General features: G+C 43.0%; 1 protein-coding gene and 1 pseudogene across 1 annotated transcript in view; one reads left to right on the forward strand and one right to left on the reverse strand.

Annotated features, from left to right (window-relative positions):
- LOC124775227 (voltage-dependent T-type calcium channel subunit alpha-1G-like) overlaps nucleotides 1-24,874 on the forward strand; it is a 790,960-nt gene that overhangs the window by 318,345 nt on the left and 447,741 nt on the right. The window contains exon 9 of the mRNA XM_047250065.1: nucleotides 64-115. Within this exon, the coding sequence (XP_047106021.1) occupies nucleotides 64-115 (52 nt within the window). The remainder of the gene's footprint in view (nucleotides 1-63; nucleotides 116-24,874) is intronic.
- On the reverse strand, nucleotides 6,303-6,420 carry LOC124778889 (annotated as a pseudogene).

Consider the following 24,874-nt stretch of genomic DNA (forward strand, 5'->3'; position numbering starts at 1 on the left):
GGGCAGTTATGTTGGAGTGTCAGGCCATGGACATTAAACGAAAGGAATATGTGTGTGTTGCAGGCATGCTGCGAGCCCACGCGCACCACCACCACCACCACCACCACCACCACAGGCACGGGCACGGGCACGGCCACCACCACAGCAACCACCACCACGGGCACCGCGGCCACCACTCGCACCACCACCACCACCACCATCACCACCATCACCACCACCACCACCACGCGGCGACGCCGCGGCACGAGCACCAGCCGCCGCCCCCGCCGCAGGCGCTGCCGCCGCCGCAGCCGCCCCCGCAGCAGCAGCCGCCGTCGGCCGGGGACCGCGCCGCCCCCGACTCGGCCGACGTGGACGCGCCGCCCTCGCCGCGCGGCCTGCTGCGCGTCTCCTCCGCCACCAACGGCTGGGACTCCGCCTCCGTCGCCGGCGACGTGAGTAGCCTACTCTAGCCGCGACTCACACAGACACTTGTCGAATCTCTCACCTTATTGCTCTGTAGATTACACCTCGCCTAATCTGTGGCTGGTCTGATGCAGCCCTCTTCTTCTTCGTCAGTTCTTAATCTCATAGTAGCACCTATACCCAGCATCTTTTCCTCGATTATTTGTTGGATATACACCCTACGATTAAAAAAATGATGCACAACAAAAAGTATCCGAATGGGACGTAAATCGGTATCTACATCTACATCTACACCCATACTCCGCAAGCCACCTGACGGTGTGTGGCAGAGGGTACCTTGAGTACCTCTATCCGTTCGCCCTTCTATTCCAGTCTCGTATTGTTCTTGGAAAGAAAGATTGTCGGTACGCCTCTGTGTGGGCTCCGATCTCTCTGATTTTATCCTCATGGTCTCTTCGCGAGATATACGTAGGAGGGATCAATATACTGCTTGACTCCTCGGTGAAGGTATGTACTCGAAATTTCAACAAAAGCCCATACCGAGCTACTGAGCGTCTCTCCTGCAGAGTCTTCCCCTGGTGTTTATTTATCATCTCCGTAACGCTTTCGCGATTACTAACTGATCCTGTAACGAAGCGCGCTGCTCTCCGTTGGATTTTCTCTATCTCTTCTATGAACTCTATCTGGTACGGATCCCACAACGGTGAACAGTATTCAAGCAGTGGGCGTACATGTGTTCTGTAACCTACTTCCTTTGTTTTCGGATTGCATTTCCTTAGGATTCTTCCAATGAATCTCAGTCTGGCATCTGCTTTACCGACGACTAATTTTATATGGTCATTCCATTTCCAATCACTCCTAATATCTATTCCCAGATAATTTATGGAATTAACTGCTTCCAGTTGCTGACCCGCTATATTGTAGCTAAATGATAAAGGATCTTTATTTCTATGTATTCGCAGTATATTACACTTGTCTACATTGAGATTCAGTTGCCATTCCCTGCACCATGCGTGCAGGTACATGTGATGTACAAGTATAGGCAAACAAGTGATTGAATGTTCAGATAAATTGGATGATTTATTCAACAGAAATAACTTCCCAAATTGAGCGTGTCAATAACGCGTTGGCCCTTATGCAAGTAGTTATTCGGCTTGGCATTGGTCGACAGAGTTGTTGGACGCCCTCGTGAGGGATATCGTGCCAAATTCTGATTGTCGCGTTAGATCATCAAAATCCCGAGGGGGTTGGAGGGCCTTGCCAATAATGCTCCAAACGTTCTCAATTAGGGAAAGATCCGACGAAGTGCTGGACAAGATAGTGTTTGGCATACGCTAAAACTAGCAATAGGAACTCTCGCCGTGTGAGAGCGGGGATTATTTACGTGGCGTGGAAGCCCAGGATGGCTTACCATGAAGGGCAACAAAACGGGGCGTAAAATATTCCCGACATACCGCTGTGCCATAAGGGTGTCGCAGATGACAAACAAAGGGGCCCCTGCTATGAAAAGAAATGACAATCCAGACCGTCATGCCCAGTTTTCGGTCCGTATGGCGAGCGACAGTCAAGATGGCAAACATGTGTACGCTGGTCATCGGGGCTCAGCTTGAAGCTGGACTCATCAGTGAAGACAATGTTTTTCCACTCAGCAATATTCTACTCTGTGGATGTGTCTGGAGACGTCCCAGACAGCTGTGGGATACCACATTACTGTTACTCGTCATACGGCCCAACAACCAGCAGTAATAGTCTATGGTGTAATTTCATTAATTTCGTTTCAAAGCAGGACCCCTTTAGCTGTCAGCCGTGGCACCTTTACAGTACGGCGGCACGTCGACGAGTCGACGAGTTTTGTTGCCCTTCATGGCAAGACATCCTGGGCTTACATTTCAGAAAGATAATGCCCACCCGCACATGGCGAGAGTTTCTACAACATGTCTTCGTATTTGCCAAACCCTACCTTGGCCAGAAAGATTGTCGGATCTCTCCCTAATCGAGAACATTTTGAGCATTATGGGCAGGCCTCGCCAACCATCTCAGGATTTTGACGACCTAACGCGTCATTTGGACAAAATTTTGCACGATACGATATCCTTGAGGAGGACATGCTTTGATAAAGGCCAGAGGTAGACCAAAGCTTTATTGACGTGGTGAACTTGTAAAGCTCTTTCTCTTGAATAAATCATCCGATTTTTCTGAAATTGTAATCATTTGTTTGTCTAAGCATGTACATGACATCTACCAGTTTTCGTCCCAGGTCTTTGTTTCACTCTCTGGCGTGTCCTGCAGTTTTAGCTACCTACCTCTAATACCGTGAAAGCTACTCCCCGATGCCTTATCACATGAATCATTATCGTGTCCTTCTTTCAGTGGCTGTTATACCTTCCTTTCCTTGACGAATATGCAGAAGATCTCCAACTCATTTTCAGTGACTTTCTGTAACTCCATGTCCTGATGTAATTTCCTTCTTTTCTGGTCGTCCAACAGTCCATTACTCATTTCCCTACATTGCTCTGCTTCAGACGTACGTTCTCAGAAATTTCTTTCTCAAGTTAATACCTCTATTCGACGCTAACAGACTTTTCGTAACGAAGAATGCTCTCTTTGCTTCTGCTAGTTTGCTTCTTATATTCTCCTTGCTTCGGCTGTCATGTAGTATCTTGTTTGCAAGCATAGTATCTCCAGAATACTCAAGCATCTTATAAAAATTATTAATTCTGGTACATCGTGTAGAGACCTCTTCAAAAACCTATTTTGACGGCTATTTCACAGTACAAGCACTCTTCAATATCCTTTGTTATTACCAATATTTCGATTTTCTCAAAAATAGTGAACAACAAGGAATTATCGCTAGCACCAAAAACAACATCTACAAAGACTTCAGGGGTCCACAATGGGGTTAGATAAATCAGTACACATGAATTCAACGACTTACCAGAGCACACGTCTTGTAGGTAACGTTGTTGAGTTTAAAACTGCATTAACGAACTTTCTTTTGGGCTACTCCTACGCCACTGAAGAGTTTCGTCACAGAAACTCTGAAATTTAATGTTTCAAATTAATTTACAATTATAATTAGCACTGTAGTATAGTAATGTAATGTCATTTCCATGTACTGCACTAAACTAAATGTTACCTTTGACTTCTTTCCACATCCCAGAGTCCAATCTCCATAGGATCCATGGATTATGACTGCTTTAATGTAAATGCAGTGCGATGCAGCAAAATTTCTTTACTTCATCTGCTAAGTGTTCCCCAGTTTTCATGTTAAGTTTATAGCTACTATCATTTATCGTACTTTTCATAAATTTCGTCTTTCTTTTGTCTATCCTCTTACACTCTTACTCTCAATCCATATTCTGTGCTCATCAGACTGTTCATTCCATTCAAAGGGACCTGTAATAATTGTTCCTCGCATTCTCCGAGGATAGAATTATCATTAGCGAATCTTATCGTTGATGTCTTTTCACCTGAATTTTAATTCTGATCTTGTTTCTTTTTTTCGTCGTTGTTTGTTCAATGTACAGACTGAACAGTAAACGCGAAAGCCTGCTTCCCTGCCTTACACCCTTTTTAATCTGAGAAATTCTCTCTTGGTTGTCCAGTTTTATTTTTCCCTCTTCAAAAATTGGTTCAAATGGCTCTGAGCACTATGGGACTCAACTGCTGTGGGCATAAGTCCCCTAGAACTTAGAACTACTTAAATCTAACTAACCTAAAGTTATCACACACATCCATGCCCGAGGCAGGATTCGAACCTGCGACTGTAGCGGTCGCGCGGTTCCAGACTGGAGCGCCCAGAACCGCTCGGCCACTCCGGCCGGCTTTCCCTCTTCGTTCTTGAACATAATGTATACTATCTTCCTTTCTCTACTGCTTATCTGTACCTTTCCGATAATTTCAAACACACTATCTCCGTAACCTACTCCAATTAAAGTCTTTTTTCACTTATTCAAGTGGATATCCCCTTCCTCCTATTCCTGGACCGCAACTTGCGTAAATGGCTTAAAGCACACCACATGCCAATGTCGTTCGGATTACCCGGAAGGGTGTCTCGCAAAAGTAGTGATTTTATTGCTTCCAGATTTTTCTTGTGGTAACAAATAGTCTTGAAATTTGGTCCAGTCTCCTTGCGATTTGACCCAATCCTCACGTAATGACCTACCAAATAGGTAGCAATATTTCTTTCATTAGCAGCGTAGTTATTACTGAACAACTATCTACTGATATCCGTAAGCAAATCGGGCTTTTCAATAAGTGTCTTAACGACCGAGCCTTCTTGTTCAGGCTACACGAATTAATTGCTTTATCACTAACGAAATTTAGACAGAAGTTTGCTCTTGGAATAGTCTTCCTATAGTTCCTAGTAATGACTTCTACGTCTACATTTGCACCCCGCAATATTTCTTTCAGTGTGGACAGAAGATATTTTGTGTACTACTGTTAATTTCCCCCTCCCCCTTCCCCTCCTTCCTGTTCCTTTAGTGAATAATTATTATGATAAGCTTCCGTGTAAACTCGAATCTTTCTCATTTTGCCTTCATGGTCTTTTCGCAAGGTGTGCGTAGGAGTAAGCAGTATGTCGGTTGACCCTTTCGGTATCGTGCACTCTCTGAATTTTTATAGTAAACCACACTACGATGCTCAACTCCTCGTTCATAGCGTCTGCCACCAGAGATAGATAAGCATCAACGTGACGCTTTCGCGGTTGCTAATCAAACTTGTGACGAAATGCTTGGATCTTTTCTTACGTCCTCTATAAATCCTTTCTAGTGTGGGTCTCAGCCATACAATCAGTATTCGAGTAATGGTCAAATAAGGGTTTTGAAAGCTACATTCTGCATGGACGGAAGACATTTCCTGAGGATTCTTCAATCAATCTATATGGCATCTACTTTTCCGATGATTAATTTTATGTGGTCATTCCAAAAAAAGGTTCAAATGGCTCTGAGCACTATGGGACTTAACTGCTGTGGTCATCAGTCCCCTAGAACTTAGAACTACTTAAACCTAACTAACCTAAGGACATCACACACATCCATGCCCGAGGCAGGATTCGAACCTGCGACCGTAGCGGTCGCTCGGCTCCAGATAGTAGCGCCTAGAACCGCTCGGCCACTCCGGCCGGCCTAGTCATTCCACTTTAAATCACGCCGCTCCCATACTTCCACATACGTAATGGATGTGACTATCTCCAGTGATTGATCAGCTGTTGTCTAGTCATACAACAAAGAGTTTTTCTCCCTACAGCTTGCATTTCTTTAGTTTGAGGGTCAGTTGTCAATCTCTGCCCCAACCGACGATCTTTTGCAACGCTTTCTGAATTTTGCTGCAATATTATAGCAGTGCGACTTCTCCCTAACCAAAGGCGTCATCAGTGAATAGCCTAATAGACATAGACTAGATGCTGGCACATTAACACACACAGGACGATTTTTTTAAATGAGAGCAGACTGCAGGAAACTATCGCTGAGTGAATGAGGAGCAAAAAATAACACAGGGGCGTAAAATTGGTTATGTACTCCAAGAGAGGTCAACCAGCTTGAAGGTTAAGGTAAAAGATGTTTGATAGTGACTCCAGTATCAGCAACTGTTAGGTGGCCAGCCAGCGTGGGGTAAGCCAGACAACAGTGTGGAACATCTTCCACGAATACTACCACTACCCGTACCAACGTAAATTGAACTGAACTCCGTCAGAACAGGCCTTGGAAGACCCAACGGTACCGACCGGCCTCCGTGTCATTCTCAGCCTATAGGCGTCACTGGATGCGGATATGGAGGGTCATGTGGTCAGCACACCGCTCTCCTTGCCGTATGTCAGTTCACGAGACCAGAGCCCCTACTTCTCAGTGAAGTAGCTCCTCAGTTTGCCTCACAAGAGTTGAGTGCACCCCGCTTGCCAACAGCGATCGGCAGACCGGATGGTCACCCATCCAAATGCTAACCCAGCCCGGCAGCGCTTAACTACGGTGATCTGACGGGAACCAGTGTTACCACTGCGGCAAGGCCGTTGGCTCCCAACGTACATTAAGGTGACGAAAGCCATGGGATACCTCCTAACATCATGTCGGACCTCCTTTTACCAGCAGGAGAGCATCAACTCGACGTCACATGGACTCAGCAAGTCGTTGAAAGTCCCCTGCATAAATATGCAGCCATGCTGCCTCTACAGCCATCCACAATTGCGAAATTATTACCGGTGCAGGATGTTGTGCACCAACTGACCTCTCGATTACGTCCTATAAATGTTCGATGGGGCTCACGTCGGGCGATCTGGGTGCCAAATCATTCGCTCGAATTGTGCAGAATGTTCCTCACACCATTCGTGAACAACTATGACTCGGTGACAGATGACGTTGTTTGGAAAATGAAGTCCACGAATGGCTGTGGATGGTCTCTAAGAAGCCGAACATAGCCATTTCCAGTAAGCGTTCCGTTCAGTTGGACCAGAGAATCCGGTCCATTCCACGTAACTACAGATCATACCATTATGGAGCCACCATCAGCTTCCATAGTGCCTTGTTGAAAACTTGGGTCCATTGTTCCGTGGGCTCTGCGCCAAACTCGAACCCTAACATCAGCTCTTAACAAGCTGAAATCGGGATTCATCTGACCAGGGCACAGTTTTCCAGTCGCCTAGGGTCCGTCCGATATTATCGCGATCCTAGGAGAGGCGTTGCGGGCGATGTCGTGCAGTTAGCAAAGGCAGTCGCGTCGGTCGTCTAGTGCCACAGCCCATTAAGGACAAATTTCGCCTAGTGGATACGTTCTTCATAAGTCCCACATTGATTTCTGCGGTTATTTCGCGCAGTGTTGCTTGTCCGTTAGCACTGACAACTCTAAGCAAACGTCGATGGTTTCGGCCGTTAAGTGAAGGCCGTCGGCTATTACATTGTCCGTCGTGAGAGGAAATGTCTGAAAGTTGGTATTCTCGGACCCTCTTGACACTGTGGATCTCGGAACATGAAATTCCTCGCTATTTCCGAAGTGGAATCTCCCATGCGTTTAGCTGCAACTATCATTTCGCGCTCAGACTGTTAATTGCCGTCGTGCGGCCATAAACACGTCGTAAACCTTTCCGCGTGAATTACCTGAGTAGAAATGACAGGTGCGCCAATGCACTGCCCGTTTATATCTTGTGTACGCGACACTACCTTCATCTGTACATGTGCATATCGCTATCCCGTGACTGTTCTCACCTCAGCGTACGCAGGCCAGATCACCTACGGACTTGCTCCCGTGGCGATGATTTTATGGCTGGTTCGTTGCACAGACCACCATGGTGCTGGGAACTCTGTCATCTATCCTATTTACACACGAGGCCACATTTACAAAGGGCTGTATGATCAACATGCACCTGTGAGTTATGGAGAAACCCCATGATATGGTGGCACCAAACCATCAGCACCAGTTCGGTCCCAGTGTGTGGGAGAGTATTTTTGCTGACCGCCTCGCGGGACCAGTCATCCTAACACAAAGCCTCACAGGCGAGGCATATCTGCTTTTCCCGTAGATGACCTTGCCTCTCCTTCTGCACGAAATGCCTTTAGTACGATGGTAACGTGACTACTACATGATGGTTCTCCAGCTCACTGCTCTCTTCAGTGTGCGGCTAAAACACTCGTAACGACAGAACATCCTCGTTTGCCTGGTGCGTACTCATTAGAGTTGGCAGTTATCGCTCAAACAACAGGTTCTCGGTTATACCGACGTTTTCCATCTCCAGGTTAACCTGACTGTTAGCCGGCCGGAGTGGCCGAGCGGTTCTAGGCGCTTCAGATGGTTCAAATGGCTCTGAGCACTATGCGATTTAACTTCTGAGGTCATCAGTCGCCTAGAACTTAGAACTAATTAAACCTAACTAACCCAAGGAAGTCACACACATCTATGCCGGAGGCAGGATTCTAACCTGCCACCATAGCGGTCGCTCGGCTCCAGACTGCAGCACCTAGAACCGCAAGGCCACGCCGCCCGGCTAGGCGCTTCAGTCTGGAACCGAGCGACCGCTACGGTCGCAGGTTCGAATCCTGCCTCGGGCATGGATGTGCGTGATGCCCTTAGGTTTGTTAGGTTTTTTTATAAAAGTAATGGGGCGCTGAATACTTCAAAAAAGCACTGGTATTCTCCTACTGATTCTAATTATTTTGAAACTCTGCTCAAAAATTGTTCTGTAATCTAGGATCGTTCAACTATTTGGGCATTACGTATAATCATTCATAAAGGATGAAAACTGAAGTTGGAGAACTCTATTTTTCGTGTTTTTGTCCGTTTCCACGGGCTACAAATAGACAAAGGCATACTATGTAAACACAGGCAGCTGGCCAACTACTTCCCATTTTTATTATAAGCAATGATTGTTGATTTTTAATTTATTACTTTTGTCTTAATTTCCTGTCTTTTTTTTATTATTTCATAGAAACAGTAGATAAATAATAAGCTTATGTGAGAAATTTGTAGGTTTTTTGTTTAATGATTTCGAATGAAAAACCGGTTTTTAGTCAAATATCTATTTTTGCTTTTTAACAGGAATTTGAATGCAGTTGATTTTTTGATGACAAAATTAAAAACGCTCGCTCTACCAAAAATTTTAAATGAACAGTTTAGACAGTAGGTAAAACAGAACCTATAGTAGGAACCATTACTCGACAAAAATGTCGGCAACGAATTAATCCACCGGCCAATATTTATTGTCCAGTCTGTTCATAAATACCGGTTCTATAATATGTTGATCTGCTAGTCGACTCCTTTCGTCAGAAACAACATCATTCGAAGACGATACCAGTCAATCAGAAGGCACAGAACTTCCTATCAACGAGAAATATTTTTGTATTATAAATGACAAGTATTCTACTCTACTCCCAAACAACGAACGTATCGCACCTTCTGGGTAGTAAAAGACAACAGGTACCTTATTTCCTCAGCAATGCTGAGCCGATGCTTATGACGTATCTTTGTTGCTCGTTTCGTTTGGCATTCTTATTTAAAATAGCTCCGATCGGTTTTCCACATTCTATAATAACCCAATATTTCAAAGCAATGGAAACTATACGAATAGACATTATCCATTTTTAAAAACATTTTATTTAAAAATCAAAAATTTTTGCGTCACTTACATGGCAAATTTATATAATGGCTTTTTACCCGGTTATTAATAACATACAAAAAAGCTGCTATGACCGAAAATAAACAAATACCTAAAAGTGCCGGTTAAGCAGAACTAAAATACCAGTATCTGTTTTAACCGGTCGGTTTTTCCCATCCGTAGATCTCGTGTATGCTTTGAACCTTCGAAATCTGTCAGACAGCCCGAAGTGGGTGTACCACCCTAGGAACGCATCTCCAGCCTTATGTCTCTAAGACCGTGTTTGCTCCTTGACCTCTCCGAAATCTTTTCCTGAAGTTTGTTCCGACTTAGTAAAATCACACTCTATTCTGTACATTATAATCCCATAGCACTCTCTTGGGTACTCTCAGGGTTATTCTTACTTCTGAAGGTTTCTTTCTGTTAAGAATCGCACGTTCTATTTCGTGTAATTCAATGATATAAGTGTCCAAGACACTTATATCAACAAACAATGGAATGGCTCCTTATCCAACACCACAGGCAAACTTATTGCTCTATTATTGTCATCGTGTACAAATATTACGAAAACTATCAGTAGAGACGTGGCGCTATGACTTACCATTGCCTCGTCCTAAGCGTAATACGACACTGGACTCCAGAGCTGAAACAGCATATCGCTCTCCTGAACATTAAAGTCCGCTTTCGAAGAATAAAATAAAGGAAGAAGCTTTGGGTTTTAAACTTCCTTCGATTATGGGGTCTTCAGAAAATTTCGCTTGCGAAACAAGAGCAACTGCTTCCAATTCGGGCAGATCACAACAAACTGAATGGATCCCGATCCAGCCCTCCCATAGACGAAACTGCGAACCAAACACGATTCTCCGTGTGATACTCAGACGTACTGATCACTCTCAACACCTTTCAAAATCTTACCTTTAAACGTTCTACAAACCTGACGAGTCCTCACATTCTAGCTGAGATGAACTAAAATAACTCATCATTTATTTCCAATCGGCGAATTTTTCTATCAAATGACACCATGCTTTAGAATTTTAAAGTTGCCTAAGTATCGAGATCAGAAGAAACTGTAGTTACTCAAGTGTATTTACTCAAGTGCTCAAACGTAAAACGTAAAACTCTAGTTCCATGCCACATCAGATGATGTCCACGTAGTCTCATCTTTCTGTCCAAGTCAAACTTTGTGGAGGTTAAAAATCAGCCACGCAATTCTGTTGTGAGATCTTGCGATACAGAAACATGGAGCACTTCCGATATCTTCATACAATGTTCCTGACAGAAGCTTCTTGAATTCTGTCCCGTGCTAGTTCTGTTACATGTACCCGCACATCGACCGCGTGTTATTGAGTTCAAACTGATATGCAAAAAATTCCATGATTTTCTTCTCTGTAGCTAAGCCGACTATAGATGATGGATTCTAGTTCCTTGAGTTATGAAGTGGTATTCATTAGCACTCAACTCTTCCCATAAGACGTAAATTCTCTTATTTCGTCGTTTCGACGACAGTTACAGTCCCGTAATGTACGCAGAAGAAATTCTGTGGAGTTTGGGAAGTAGATGAGAAATAATGGCGGTAGAGCCACTGGTAAGGAATTTTTCCGTGAGATACAAAAGTTCCAGATCGATTTCCGATCTGGCACACAATTTGAATCTGCCAGCAAGTTTCAAATCAACTCAGGCTCCGCTGTAGTGAGAATTCCTGCTGGATGGCAATAGTTGCAGTAAACGGACATGACCACGTAAAGAGAATTTCTTATGAAAGGGTGGTACCTCGCAGTATGTTTCTTTCCCTTAAGAAACTAAGCTTGAGACTGGATTAACGTTCAACAGTTAATCAGTTCCGCTACGTATATTACCGACCTCTAAGCCATCGCCAACGGTTCAATTACATAACACTTTAACATCTGTTTGGACGATGGTACCAGCTCCAGGCTATCAGTTAAACGATGGTGTTGGACAACGAATTCTGAGAGCTTCAAACACAAGTTCGTACAAACAATTTCCTTTTTTAAAAAAATCTATGAGTGAAAAGGACAAATTTTCTTCTTCCTTTTATGGTTACCTGTAATTCCATCATAGAAGGGACTGAATTAGTTCATCCAAGACAAGGACAGGTGGAATGATTTTTCAGTCAAATGGAATGTTTTATGAATTCAAATCATTGTTCATTACAGGCGCAAATCATGTAATGTTCAAATTGATTAAGAAGACAACCTTCACAGCAGGACCAGTGAACTGCCAGTAATTACGTCCTACAGGAGGGCTCAACATAAGGCGGAAACATACTACGTCGGAGCAAAATGCACTGGGTTACAGATGAAGGAAATTTGAAAGTGTGATGGGAGTGGTTGTCGGAAGTGCCAGCAAACTTATCCATGTCTTTCTGTCTTGTTCCAGTATACTGATTCCTCAGGGAAACTTTACAAACAGAAGAATTTGTGAATCCGATTCTCGAATTATTTTAATGAATGAGCGCTCTCGTATTTGCAGTTTTGCTGTTTATCTTAAACTTCATACTGCACTGTGTATTACTTACCAGTGTTCACGGCTTGTAGGTTTGAACTACCGCTAGCTATGTGCACCATCACCTGCACAGTGGAATCTTTTGCTGTAACACGCCTAATTCACTTTAAAGCACCTGCTTCAATCCAGGGTCTAGCTCTGTCCTTAATTCCAAAGATACTGAAAAAAAGCAACAGTGAAGACCAGTTACCAAAGTTCTGAATATTGTTTTATGTTATTACTCACACTTTACGTTTACATCTACGGCATTTCATTGGCGATGCATTCAATTGCAGTCATGTAATGGAGGAAACTAGAGCCACCATCTGTTGGAAAATAAAATAAAGTTATTATAAGAGGCAGTAAAATCAAAAAGAGACAGACGGGAAAAAAGTAAATAAACTGTTCATTATTTCAAAATAAATCGCTACAACTGTTAATACATTTATCTCAATGTGAGACAAGACGGTCAATGCCTTCATGGAAAAATTATTGCGGTTGCCTACGGAACCTTGATTGTACCCAGGCAAGCACCTCTTCGTCCGAAACAAATCGACTACCACGAATGTCCTTCGTCAAGGCTCCAAAAATATAGAACTCGCATGGGGAGAGATCTGGACTTAATTAAGTATGTGGAAGGCTTTACACACCCTCCATGCAGCCCAATCTCTTTCCATGTAAATTTTTTTGGAACCCTGACGAAAGAAATTTGTGGCCGTCGATTTGATAATACAGAGGTGTTGTTGTTGTTGTGGTCTTCAGTCCTGAGACTGGTTTGATGCAGCTCTCCATGCTACTCTATCCTGTGCAAGCTTTTTCATCTCCCAGTACCTACTGCAACCTACATCCTTCTGAATCTGCTTAGTGTATTCATCTCTTGGTCTCCCTCTACGATTTTTACCCTTCACGCTGCCCTCCAATACTAAATTGGTGATCCCTTGATGCCTCAGAACATGTCCTACCAACCGATCCCTTCTTCTGGTCAAGTTGTGCCACAAACTTCTCTTCTCCCCAATCCTATTCAATACTTCCTCATTAGTTATGTGATCTACCCATCTAATCTTCAGCATTCTTCTGTAGCACCACATTTCGAAAGCTTCTATTCTCTTCTTGTCCAAACTATTTATCGTCCATGTTTCACTTCCATACATGGCTACACTCCATACGAATACTTTCAGAAATGACTTCCTGACACTTAAATCAATACTGGATGTTAACAAATTTCTCTTCTTCAGAAACGCTTTCCTTGCCATTGCCAGCCTACATTTTATATCCTCCCTACTTCGACCATCATCAGTTATTTTGCTCCCCAAATAGCAAAACTCCTTTACTACTTTAAGTGCCTCATTTCCTAATCTAATTCCCTCAGCATCACCCGGCTTAATTAGACTACATTCCATTATCCTTGTTTTGCTTTTGTTGATGTTCATCTTATATCCTCCTTTCAAGACACTGTCCATTCCATTCAACTGCTCTTCCAAGTCCTTTGCTGTCTCTGACAGAATTACAATGTCATCGGCGAACCTCAAAGTTTTTATTTCTTCTCCATGAATTTTAATACCTACTCCGAATATTTCTTTTGTTTCCTTTACTGCTTGCTCAATATACAGATTGAACAACATCGGGGAGAGGCTACAACCCTGTCTTACTCCCTTCCCAACCACTGCTTCCCTTTCATGTCCCTCGACTCTTATAACTGCCATCTGGTTTCTGTACAAATTGTAAATAGCTTTTCGCTCCCTGTATTTTACCCCTGCCACCTTTAGAATTTGAAAGAGAGTATTCCAGTCAACATTGTCAAAAGCTTTCTCTAAGTCTACAAATGCTAGAAACGTAGGTTTGCCTTTCCTTAATCTTTCTTCTAAGATAAGTCGTAAGGTCAGTATTGCCTCACGTGTTCCAGTGTTTCTACGGAATCCAAACTGATCTTCCCCGAGGTTGGCTTCTACTAGTTTTTCCATTCGTCTGTAAAGAATTCGTGTTAGTATTTTGCAGCTGTGACTTATTAAGCTGATAGTTCGGTAATTTTCACATCTGTCAACACCTGCTTTCTTTGGGATTGGAATTATTATATTCTTCTTGAAGTCTGAGGGTATTTCGCCTGTTTCATACATCTTGCTCACCAGATGGTAGAGTTTTGTCAGGACTGGCTCTCCCACGGCCGTCACTAGTTCCAATGGAATATTGTCTACTCCGGGGGCCTTGTTTCGACTCAGGTCTTTCAGTGCTCTGTCAAACTCTTCACGCAGTATCATATCTCCCATTTCATCTTCATCTACATCCTCTTCCATTTCCATTATATTGTCCTCAAGTACATCGCCCTTGTATAGACCCTCTATATACTCCTTCCACCTTTCTGCTTTCCCTTCTTTGCTTACAACTGGGTTTCCATCTGAGCTCTTGATATTCATACAAGTCGTTCTCTTATCTCCAAAGGTCTCTTTAATTTTCCTGTAGGCGGTATCTATCTTACCCCTAGTGAGATAGGCCTCTACATCCTTACATTTGTCCTCTAGCCATCCCTGCTTAGCCATTTTGCACTTCCTTACGATCTCATTTTTGAGACGTTTGTATTCCTTTTTGCCTGTTTTACTTACTGCATTTTTATATTTTCTCCTTTCATCAATTAAATTCAATATTTCTTCTGTTACCCAAGGATTTCTACTAGCCCTCGTCTTTTTACCTACTTGATCCTCTGCTGCCTTCACTACTTCATCCCTCAAAGCTACCCATTCTTCTTCTACTGTATTTATTTCCCCCATTCCTGTCAATTGCTCCCTTATGCTCTCCCTGAATCTCTGTACAACCTCTGGCTCTTTTAGTTTATCCAGGTCCCATCTCCTTAAATTCCCACCTTTTTGCAGTTTCTTCAGTTTTAATCTACAGGTCATAACCAATAGATTGTGGTCAGAGTCCACATCTGCCCCTGGAAATGTCTTACAATTTAAAACCTGGTTCCTAAATCTCTATCTTACCATTATATAATCTATCTGATACCTTTTAGTATCTCTAGGGTTCTTCCATGTATACAACCTTCTTTCATGATTCTTAAACCAAGTGTTAGTTATGATTATGTTGTGCTCTGTGCAAAATTCGACCAGGCGGCTTCCTCTTTCATTTCTGTCCCCCAATCCATATTCACCTACTATGTTTCCTTCTCTCCCTTTTCCTACACTCGAATTCCAGTCACCCATGACTATTAAATTTTCGTCTCCCTTCACAATCTGAATAATTTCTTTTATTTCATCATACATTTCTTCAATTTCTTCGTCATCTGCAGAGCTAGTTGGCATATAAACTTGTACTACTGTAGTAGGCGTGGGCTTCGTATCTATCTTGGCCACAATAATGCGTTCACTATGCTGTTTGTAGTAGCTTACCCGCATTCCTATTTTCCTATTCATTATTAAACCTACAGAGGTAGTGGACCCATAATAGAAACATTTTTGAAAAAGATACGTTTGTTAACATCTAATATAAATTTAAATGTTAAAAACTCGTTTCTGAAGGCATTTTTTACGACTGTAAACCTGTAAAGATGTGAAATGTGGTCAATGAACAGTTCAGACAAGAAGAGACTAGAGTATGAAAACCTTTCACAAATATCACTCCCTGTCATAAAACTTGTTGACTACTTAAATTATTTAATTAGCTGAATCGTTCGAGGTTATATCTCATCATCAGGCCACAGTGATAGTACAAAAAACATTTAACACAAGTGCACCTAGATATTAACGTTTCTTTGTGTAGTCTTGGTATATGGGGAAATAGAAGAACGAGCTAATAAATGGCGATGCCACTTTGTCTGTTGGTCTGCTGTTCACATGAAAAATGTTTCAAAAATAATTACTGAGTTTGTTCTTGTGAGGTGACAATCTTCTTATGATGTGTTGAGGTGCCCCACCTCCCTATTTCTATGAACCTTTTGAACTTGTAAGCCATTGTTAACAAATTTCTAAATGTAACTTGAAACACGATATCATAAACAAATCAACAGTGCAGAATACAAGATGGCGGTCAAAACAAAGTTTATTTCTTTTGTATTTGTAAATAATAGATTTCAGCTATCAATCGTCCTTTGGAATTTTTATTGGCAGATCTAGATTTCAGCTAGCAACTAGCAATTTTCAATACTAAAAATGGATAGTGGTATGTAATATACAAACCATATGAGTTAAACCATTAATTCCAAATTTTTTATGACATCAGCTAACTACGTACCTCTTTTATTTTTAGCATTGAAAATGGCTACTTTCTAGCTGAAATCTATATCTGCAATTAAAATTCCAAAGGACGATTAATGGCTGAAATCTATTATTTACAAATCAAAATAACGGTCGCTGCGTGCAACAGTCTCTGAATGGAGGGTAACCTGATGAAGTTTATTTCTATTTGATTATTGATATGTCGATCTTTTGTTCTCAGTCACTTGCAGTGTCTTCTGCTGTCGCATCACTGATTTTGGGTAGCGAAATATGCAAAAAAATGAGCGACTGTGACAGTTTTATAATAATACAATATCAGGAAGGTAACAGAATACATTTTTTGAAGTTAACAATAAACAATACAAACCAGATCCTGAACAGCAATGTGCACAGAAAAACCAACAAACGCAGGCACTGCCTTTAATAAATCCTCCACACACCCCAGCTCGCATAAACAATTTGCATTAGGATGCTTCTTAGACAGAGCACAGAACTTCCCACTTAATGCTGCCGACTACGAGACAGAAATAAACGACATCAGATACACTGCACTTAACAAGTGCTATAGTAAACATCAAACAGATATAATTTCACAGCACATAACAAAAAACAAAACCAAATAAACTGACACAGCCACTTCGCACGACATTCAAAAACTGAAGTATGTCAAAGCTCTGTAAGTCCATCTTTTTGCAAGATCGTTGCTGGACATCGGCTGTTCGGCAAGTGATGATCGAAAGGATCGCTGTGTTAAGAAGAAATCTACGGATACCAGTCACTAAATGCTGGTCCCTATTTCGGTTGGGGCAGAGGTAGATTCTTCCCATACATCGGTCAAGGGGTATGAAGATGGCGTAATATAACGCTGAACCGATTGTACATATAAAATAAAACTGGAAATTTGGACGGCTGAAGGTATTTTGATTTGACATTTTTATAAACTACATAACTACAAGTGGAAATACGCTCCTGTTGGAGGACAAAAAAGTGGTATGTTCTTCTAAAAGACTCTGACAGGAAAATGGGGAACCACTTGTCTCAATCCTGGTTTCGCCGTCCTCATAAAAAAATTTGGCATAAGAATATTTTCGTGCTCTTTTAAAATGCAACATTCTAAATCCTTTTACTCAGTCTCTCTTTGCAGTTAAACCTTCATACTCAGCATCTACCTCTCACTGCCACTGTCTATTCAAAGTATACCAGGTATAGAAGTATGAAACCGAAATTTCCCTACAGATGGCGCTAGTCGTCAGTATAGGGCCCGTGGGACCGCGTCTGCAGCGCCACCTTCTCCTGTAACGGCTGACTACGAATGTCCACACCCAACACCCAGTAACCCAAGTTCCATACATCTGTATCTGCTTCAACCCGTAAACATGTCGAGTTTTGTGACTACGAACTACGATTTGTGGAGAGAATTGGTTTTCTATCATCATTTGAAGAAAACTGCTGCAGAATCGAAGCTTAGGGCGAACATGCTCTTGGGAAAACACAATGTTTCGAGTGGTTCAAATTCGAAATTGGTGGTCCTGACTTGATAAATGACGTGCGCAGGAAACCACCGAAAAAGTTCGAAGACAACGAATTGCAGGCCTTATTGGATGAAGATGATACTCAAACTCAACAGGAGCTCGCGGAACAGTTGAATGTGACGCAGAAAGCCGTTTCTCTTCGATTGGAAGTTATGGGGACGGTGCAGAAAGTGGGAAAATGAGTTCCGCATTAACTGAATGAAATACAGCAAGTAAAGTAAAATTCTGCTCACCAGATACAAAAGAAAATCGTTTCTCCATCGAATAGTGACAGGTGATGAAAAATGGATATATTTCTAGAATCCTAAGCGCCGTAAATCATGGGTGAATCCAGGCAAACCATCGACATCCACTACAAGACCAAATCGCTTTGGAAAGAAGACAATGCTCTGTGTTTGGTGGGATACCAAGGTGTCATCTAATATGAGCTGCTAAAACCTGGTGAAAACGTTACCACTGATTGCTACCAACAGCAAATAATCGATTTAAATCGAGCATTACGTGAAAATCGACCGGAATATAGAAAAAGACAACACAAAGTCATATTGCTCCATGATAACGCCCTACCACACACAGCAAAACGGGTCTGGGAAATACTAGGGCATGCGGCTTATTCTCCAGACTTGGCTCCTTCCGATTATCATCTATTTGCATCACTGGGACACCTCTTGCTGAACAACATTTCAGTTCGTACGTAAATGTACGAAAATGGCTCGCTGACTGGTTCGCTTCAAAATAAGAACTGTTCTTTTGGTGTGGCATTCATAACCCGCCAGAGCGGTGGGAGAAATGTATAAATAGCAATGGAGATTATTTTGAATGAAATATTGTTTATCAATTTCAAACCACAGACGTGTAATTACTGCAACCAAATTCCGGTTTCATACTTCTACACCTTGTACATCTCTCTCACTGTCTTCTTTTTCTCCCATCGATTTATAGTACATCCCACCGTCACTATCTTCTCTCTCAGTACATTGTCCCCTTTTGTCTTTCTTTCTTACTGCCACTGTCTCCACTACACCTCGGCAGCTCAAAAACTTTGGGGACCCCAACTTATTTTTCCCCTATACCCACGCGTTACAAATTTCAGTCCAAAATGTGCCCTTCCCTACACCTATGTGTTCAAGTTCGCAGGTCTGAGGTGGGTCTAGACCCCGCTCATTTTCGCCGGTCTGAGGTGGGTCTAGACCCCGCAAGCACATGCATGGTCTCCAGTCATCTCCCTTTTATCATTTCCACTCCTTCCTCCCTCTTCTGCTCCCACTACTTCTACCTACATTCATCTCTCTTTCACTTTTACTGCCACTGTCTCTCACCGAACACCACAATCTCCTCCCTCTTTCTACTCCGCTGCTATTGTCTTCATCCATCTCTCTTTTCCTTCACTGTCACTTTCTCTCTCTCATCATCACGGTCTCTTCACTTTTTCTCTCTCAATGGCCTCCCTCCATTCTCTTACTGGTCACGGTAGCTCTGCTACTCTCTTTTAGTACAAAGAAACGCAAATATGTCCCAGGCCCAATTTTTGTGGTGAAGAAGGCAGACTGGGGATTGAGGTAGTTGATTTCCCACTATTCTGTCAGAGACCTTTAGGGGAACATAGTCGCCCTTTTTGTGATGCGCCAGGAGCATTTTTCCAGTGGGTCCCTTCTTTTAGCAGCTACAGCAAGATGTACCGCTTATACAAAATAAATACTATAGTTCAAATGACTCCGAGCACTATGAGACTTGACATCTGCGGTCATCAGTCCCCTAGAACTTAGAACTACTTAAACCTAACTAACCTCAGGACGTCACATACATCCATGACCGAGGCAGGATTCGAACCTGCAACCATAGCGGTCGCGTGGTTCCACACTGAAGCGTCTAGAACCGCTCGGCCACAGCGGCCAGCTAAAAATTATATAGCTAAATAAAGTTTTGACCGGTTTTTTTTACATGTATTGACGGAAAAAATCGGGACACCAAGAAGGAGTTGTGTGATATAAAAGAAATTGGAAGGCTACATCCGAAATTTTGTTCCATCTACATCTACATCTACATCCATACTCCGCAAGCCACCTGACTGTGTGTGGCGGAGGGTACCTTGAGTACCTCTATCCGTTCTCCCTTCTATTCCAGTCTCGTATTGTTCGTGGAAAGAAGGATTGTCGGTATGCCTCTGTGTGGGCTCTAATCTCTCTGATTTTATCCTCATGGTCTCTTCGTGAGATATACGTAGGAGGGAGCAATATACTGCTTGACTCCTCGGTAAAGGTATGTTCTCGAAACTTCAACAAAAGCCCGTACCGAGCTACTGAGCGTCTCTCCTGCAGAGTCTTCCACTGGAGTTTATCTATCATCTCCGTAACGCTTTCACGATTACTAAATGATCCTGTAACGAAGCGCGCTGCTCTCCGTTGGATCTTCTCTATCTCTTCTATCAAGCTTATCTGGTACGGATCCCACACTGCTGAGCAGTATTCAAGCAGTGGGCGAACAAGCGTATTGTAACCTACTTCCTTTGTTTCGGAATTCATTTCCTTAGGATTCTTCCAGTGAATCTCAGTCTGGCATCTGCTTTACCGACTATCAACTTCATATGATCATTCCATTTTAAATCACTCCTAATGCGTACTCCCAGATAATTTATGGAATTAACTGCTTCCAGTTGCTGACCTGCTATATTGTAGCTAAATGATAAGGGATCTTTCTTTCTATGTATTCGCAGCGCATTACACTTGTCTACGTTGAGATTCAATTGCCATTCCCTGCACCATGCGTCAATTCGCTGCAGGTCCTGCATTTCAATACAATTTTCCATTGTTACAACCTCTCGATATACCACAGCATCATCCGCAAAAAGCCTCAGTGAACTTCCGATGTCATCCACAAGGTCATTTATGTATATTGTGAATAGAATCGGTCCTACGACACTCCCCTGCGGCACACCTGAAATCGCTCTTACTTCGGAAGACTTCTCTCCATTGAGAATGACATGCTGCGTTCTGTTATCTAGGAACTCTTCAATCCAGTCACACAATTGGTCTGATAGTCCATATGCTCTTACTTTGTTCATTAAACGACTTTGGGGAACTGTATCGAACGCATAGGAGTGGCGTATAGCGCCACCACGAGGGTGAAAATCAGGTATCCTTTACGCACATGCTGTAACGGTCGTGAATGTTGGTTATCTTTAACATTGGACTTGGTGAATTGATGTTAGCCAATAATTCGTTTAAGGGGACAAAGACGCCATTATCAACAACTCATTGAGTTTGAATGGGATCGTGTAGTAAGGCTACGAGAAGCTGGAAGTTACTGCACAAACACTTGGCTGGAATGTTGCCACTGTACATGAATGCTGGCAGTGGTGGTCACGAGAATAAGAAGACCGGGTTCCAGAAGGCCACGCTGCCCTGCTGAGAGGGAAGACCATCATGTTCGGCATATGGCTCTGGCACATCATTCTGCATCTGCAGCAGCAGTTTGAGCAGCACTTGGCATCACAGAGAGACAACGAACAGTTACTGATCGGTTACTTCAAGGACAGCTCCGAGACAGCCACCCCGTAGCGTGCATTCCTCTAACTCCAATCCATCGTCGTTAGCGACTTCAGTGGTGTCAAGCGAGAGCTCATTGGAGGGCAGAGCGGAGATCTGTTGTGTTTTCTGATGAGAGCTGGTTCTGCCTAGGCGCCAGTGATCGCCGTGAGTTGGTTAGAAGGAGGCCAGTTGAAAGCCTGCAAACAACCTATCCGCGTGCTAGACGCTCTGGGCCTACACGTGGTGTTATGGCTTGGTGTATGATTTCGGATGATGGTAGCAGCAATCTCGTGGTTATCCAGCGCACCCTGACTGCAAATATGTACGTCAACCTGCTGATTTGACCTGTTGTGTTACCATTCACGAACAGCATTCCAAGTGGTGTTTTCTAACAGGATAACGCTCACCCACGTTCCACTGTTGCAGCCCATCATGTTCTACGGAGTGTGGACATGTTGCCTTGGCCTGCTCAATCACCAGAACTGTAGCCTATCGAGCACGTATGAGACATCATCGGACGACAACTCCAGCGTCATCCACAAAAAGCATTAACCGTCCCTGTATTGACCAACCAAGAGTAACAAACATACAACTCCATCACGCAAACTGAGATCTAGCACCTGTGCAACACAACGCATGCACGTTTCCACGCTTGCGTTAAACAGTCTAGCGGTTACACAGGCTATTAATATGCCAGCATTTACTTGTGATTTTGCGGTACTGATCACTTTCATTGTTACCTAGACAAAAGTATTCTCAAAAGTTTATTGCTCAACATTAATTGTTTTGGTGCTGCGAATTTTTTTCTGGTAGTGCACTTCGGCAACTTTATGTGCTTTGACATACTTAACAAGACCTTACGCACAATATAAGGTTAACACGAAATCGCTCACTTTAATTTTTTTTTTTCTTGCGTACTTTGCTCCTCGATTGCAGTTTATTGCGAAAAATCGGCTTATGATTTGCATTTTAAAAGTTTAAAAATTTTACTATAAATATTTTACTCGATTTTCAGTCTTTCCAATTTTAGATAATTTTTCGTGTCATTCTAAGCTCTTTTCAGGCATGTTAAGAACCTTTGTCTTCATTTTTTGTCACTGCAGCACCACTGCTGATGAAAACATAGTTTAGTGACCTCAGAAAAGCTACTCTGACAATAGAACCCTTGCCATGTGATCATTTCGTCAGTTAAAACAACATTTACGACGGCATTCAGTGCTGTATCAAACATTTTTGCAAGTTATTCATCTTTTTTCGCAATTTAAAGTTATTTTTGTGTAATTAATTTATAAAAACCCTATAAGTAAACGACCTGACAGATAGGTTGAACAGCACGGGAAGTCTTATCTTTGAGTTGAGACTGTAGGAGAAATGAGGATGACTTGGACAGGATTTGTGTTTGATGTGATGAATGGCAGCTTGCTCTGAATGTAGCTAATGCAGATGAGTAGGAAAAACAATCCTGTAATGTTCGAATACTGTCATAGTGATGCACTCTTTGGCACTGCCACGTCGATTAAATATCTAGGGATGATGTTGCAAAGCAGAAATAGAGCAGCAAGTACGTAGTGAAGGTGAATGGTCGACTCAGAAATGGGAGAATTCTAGAAAGGTGTAAATCTATAAAGGAGACTGTTGAACACTTGTGCGACCCATTCCTGAGTACTATCGAGTGTTTAGGATCTCCACAGGTTGAGTTAAAAATAGTCGTTGAAGAAGACTGGTTACCGGTAGGTTTAGTCAACACGAAAGTAATACGAAAACGCTCCATGACGTCACACTGGAGTCTCTGGAGAGAAGATGTTCTTTTCGCGACACACGGTTGAGGAAGTTTAGGGAACCGGCATTTGCGACACAATACGGAACTATCCTACTATCTCCGACAGGTATCTCGCATGAGGACCGCTAAGACAAAAGAAACCAGAGCTCGTACGGTACCGTAGCAACAGTCGTATTTCTCTTGCTACATTTGCAACAGGTGCATGTATGTATGTATGTATGTATTGAACTGGGGACCTAGAAACGACGGAGAGATTTTTTTTCTTTACTTGTACTGTGAAACCTTACTTCTTGCCAAATTTCATCACTGCAGATCAATGAGAAGTACCCTACACGAGTCGATGAGTGAGATTGCGACTATCAGCGTATGTGACATAAACAGCCGTATATTTTGATTGCATTGACTCAGAAGCTACGATCTTTTACACCACCAAGGGGCTGTACACCTCAATATGTAACTTAAATTTCAACTTCGTACGTCTACCCGTTCCTAAGGAAAAGGGTTTTTACAGCCAAATTGACACACAGACGAACAGCAAAGCGATCCAATAAGGGTTCCGTTTTTACCGATTGAAACACGACACCCCAAAAACTATGTAGACGTAAAGGAAAAAATGTAGAATGTTAATGACGTTTGTTCTATTTAAAATGTTTGATGAACTTTCACACAAAAAATTCGGAGGCATTACTTTTTAGCAAGCCCTCGTATAAACACGATCTAATATACACACATCAAAAAAAGTTGTGCATCACCCGGTTCCCAGAACTCCTGGAGTCAGGCGTTGACTTTAGATATTGTATCACAGACATAGTCGCTTTCACTGTTCAGAGATGTCACTAAACCCGCCCAAAGACGCAAACAGCCTTGCATGAGCAGCGCCTATTAGACGGAGGGGGTCCGACAGCCGATCAGTTCCAGTCATACCACCAGGAAGGAAGTACACAGCTTGTGTTGTCTGTAGATCAATCAAACCTAGACAGTGAATACCGTGGTTCGATTGCGTCCGCATTGTTACTTAGTGCCAGGAAGGACTCTCAACAAGGCGTCTCGGAGTGAACCAAAGCGATGTTGCTCGGGCATGGAGGAGATACAGAGAGACAGAAACTGTCGATGACATACCTCGCTCAGGCCGTCCCAGGGCTATTACTGCAGTAGATGACCGCTACCTATGGATTATGGCTCGGAGGAACCCTGAAAGCAACGCCACCATGTTGAATAATGCTTTTCGTGCAGCCACAGCACGACGTGTTACGACTCAAACTGTGCGCAATACGCTGCATGGTGCGCAACTTCACTCCCGACGACCATGGCGAGATCCATGTTTGCAACCACGACACCATGCAGCGCGGTACAGACGGGTCCAACAACATGCCGAATGGACCGCTCAGGATTGGCATCACGTTCTCTTCACCGATGAGTGTCACAAATGCCTTCAACCAGACTATCGTCGGAGACGTGTTTGGAGGCAACCCGGTCAGGCTGAACGCCTTACACACATTGCCCAGCGATTGCAGCAAGGTGGAGTTTCCCTGCTGTTTTGAGGTGTCATTATGCGGGGCCGACGTAACGCCACTGGTGGTCATGGAAGGTGCCTTAACAGCTGTAGGATACGTGAATGCCGTCCTTCGACCGACAGTGCAACCATATCGGCAGCATATTGGCGAGGCACTCGTCCTCATGGACGTCAATTCGCGCCCCCATCCTTCACATCTTGTGAATGACTTTCTTCAGGATAACGACATCGCTCGATTAGAGTGGGCAGCATGTTCTCCGGACATGAACCTTATAGAACATGCCTGGGATAGATTGAAAAGGGATGTTTATGAACGACGTGACACGCC

Source organism: Schistocerca piceifrons, chromosome 2, assembly GCF_021461385.2.
Source record: "Schistocerca piceifrons isolate TAMUIC-IGC-003096 chromosome 2, iqSchPice1.1, whole genome shotgun sequence".
NCBI classification, from domain to species: domain Eukaryota; kingdom Metazoa; phylum Arthropoda; class Insecta; order Orthoptera; family Acrididae; genus Schistocerca; species Schistocerca piceifrons.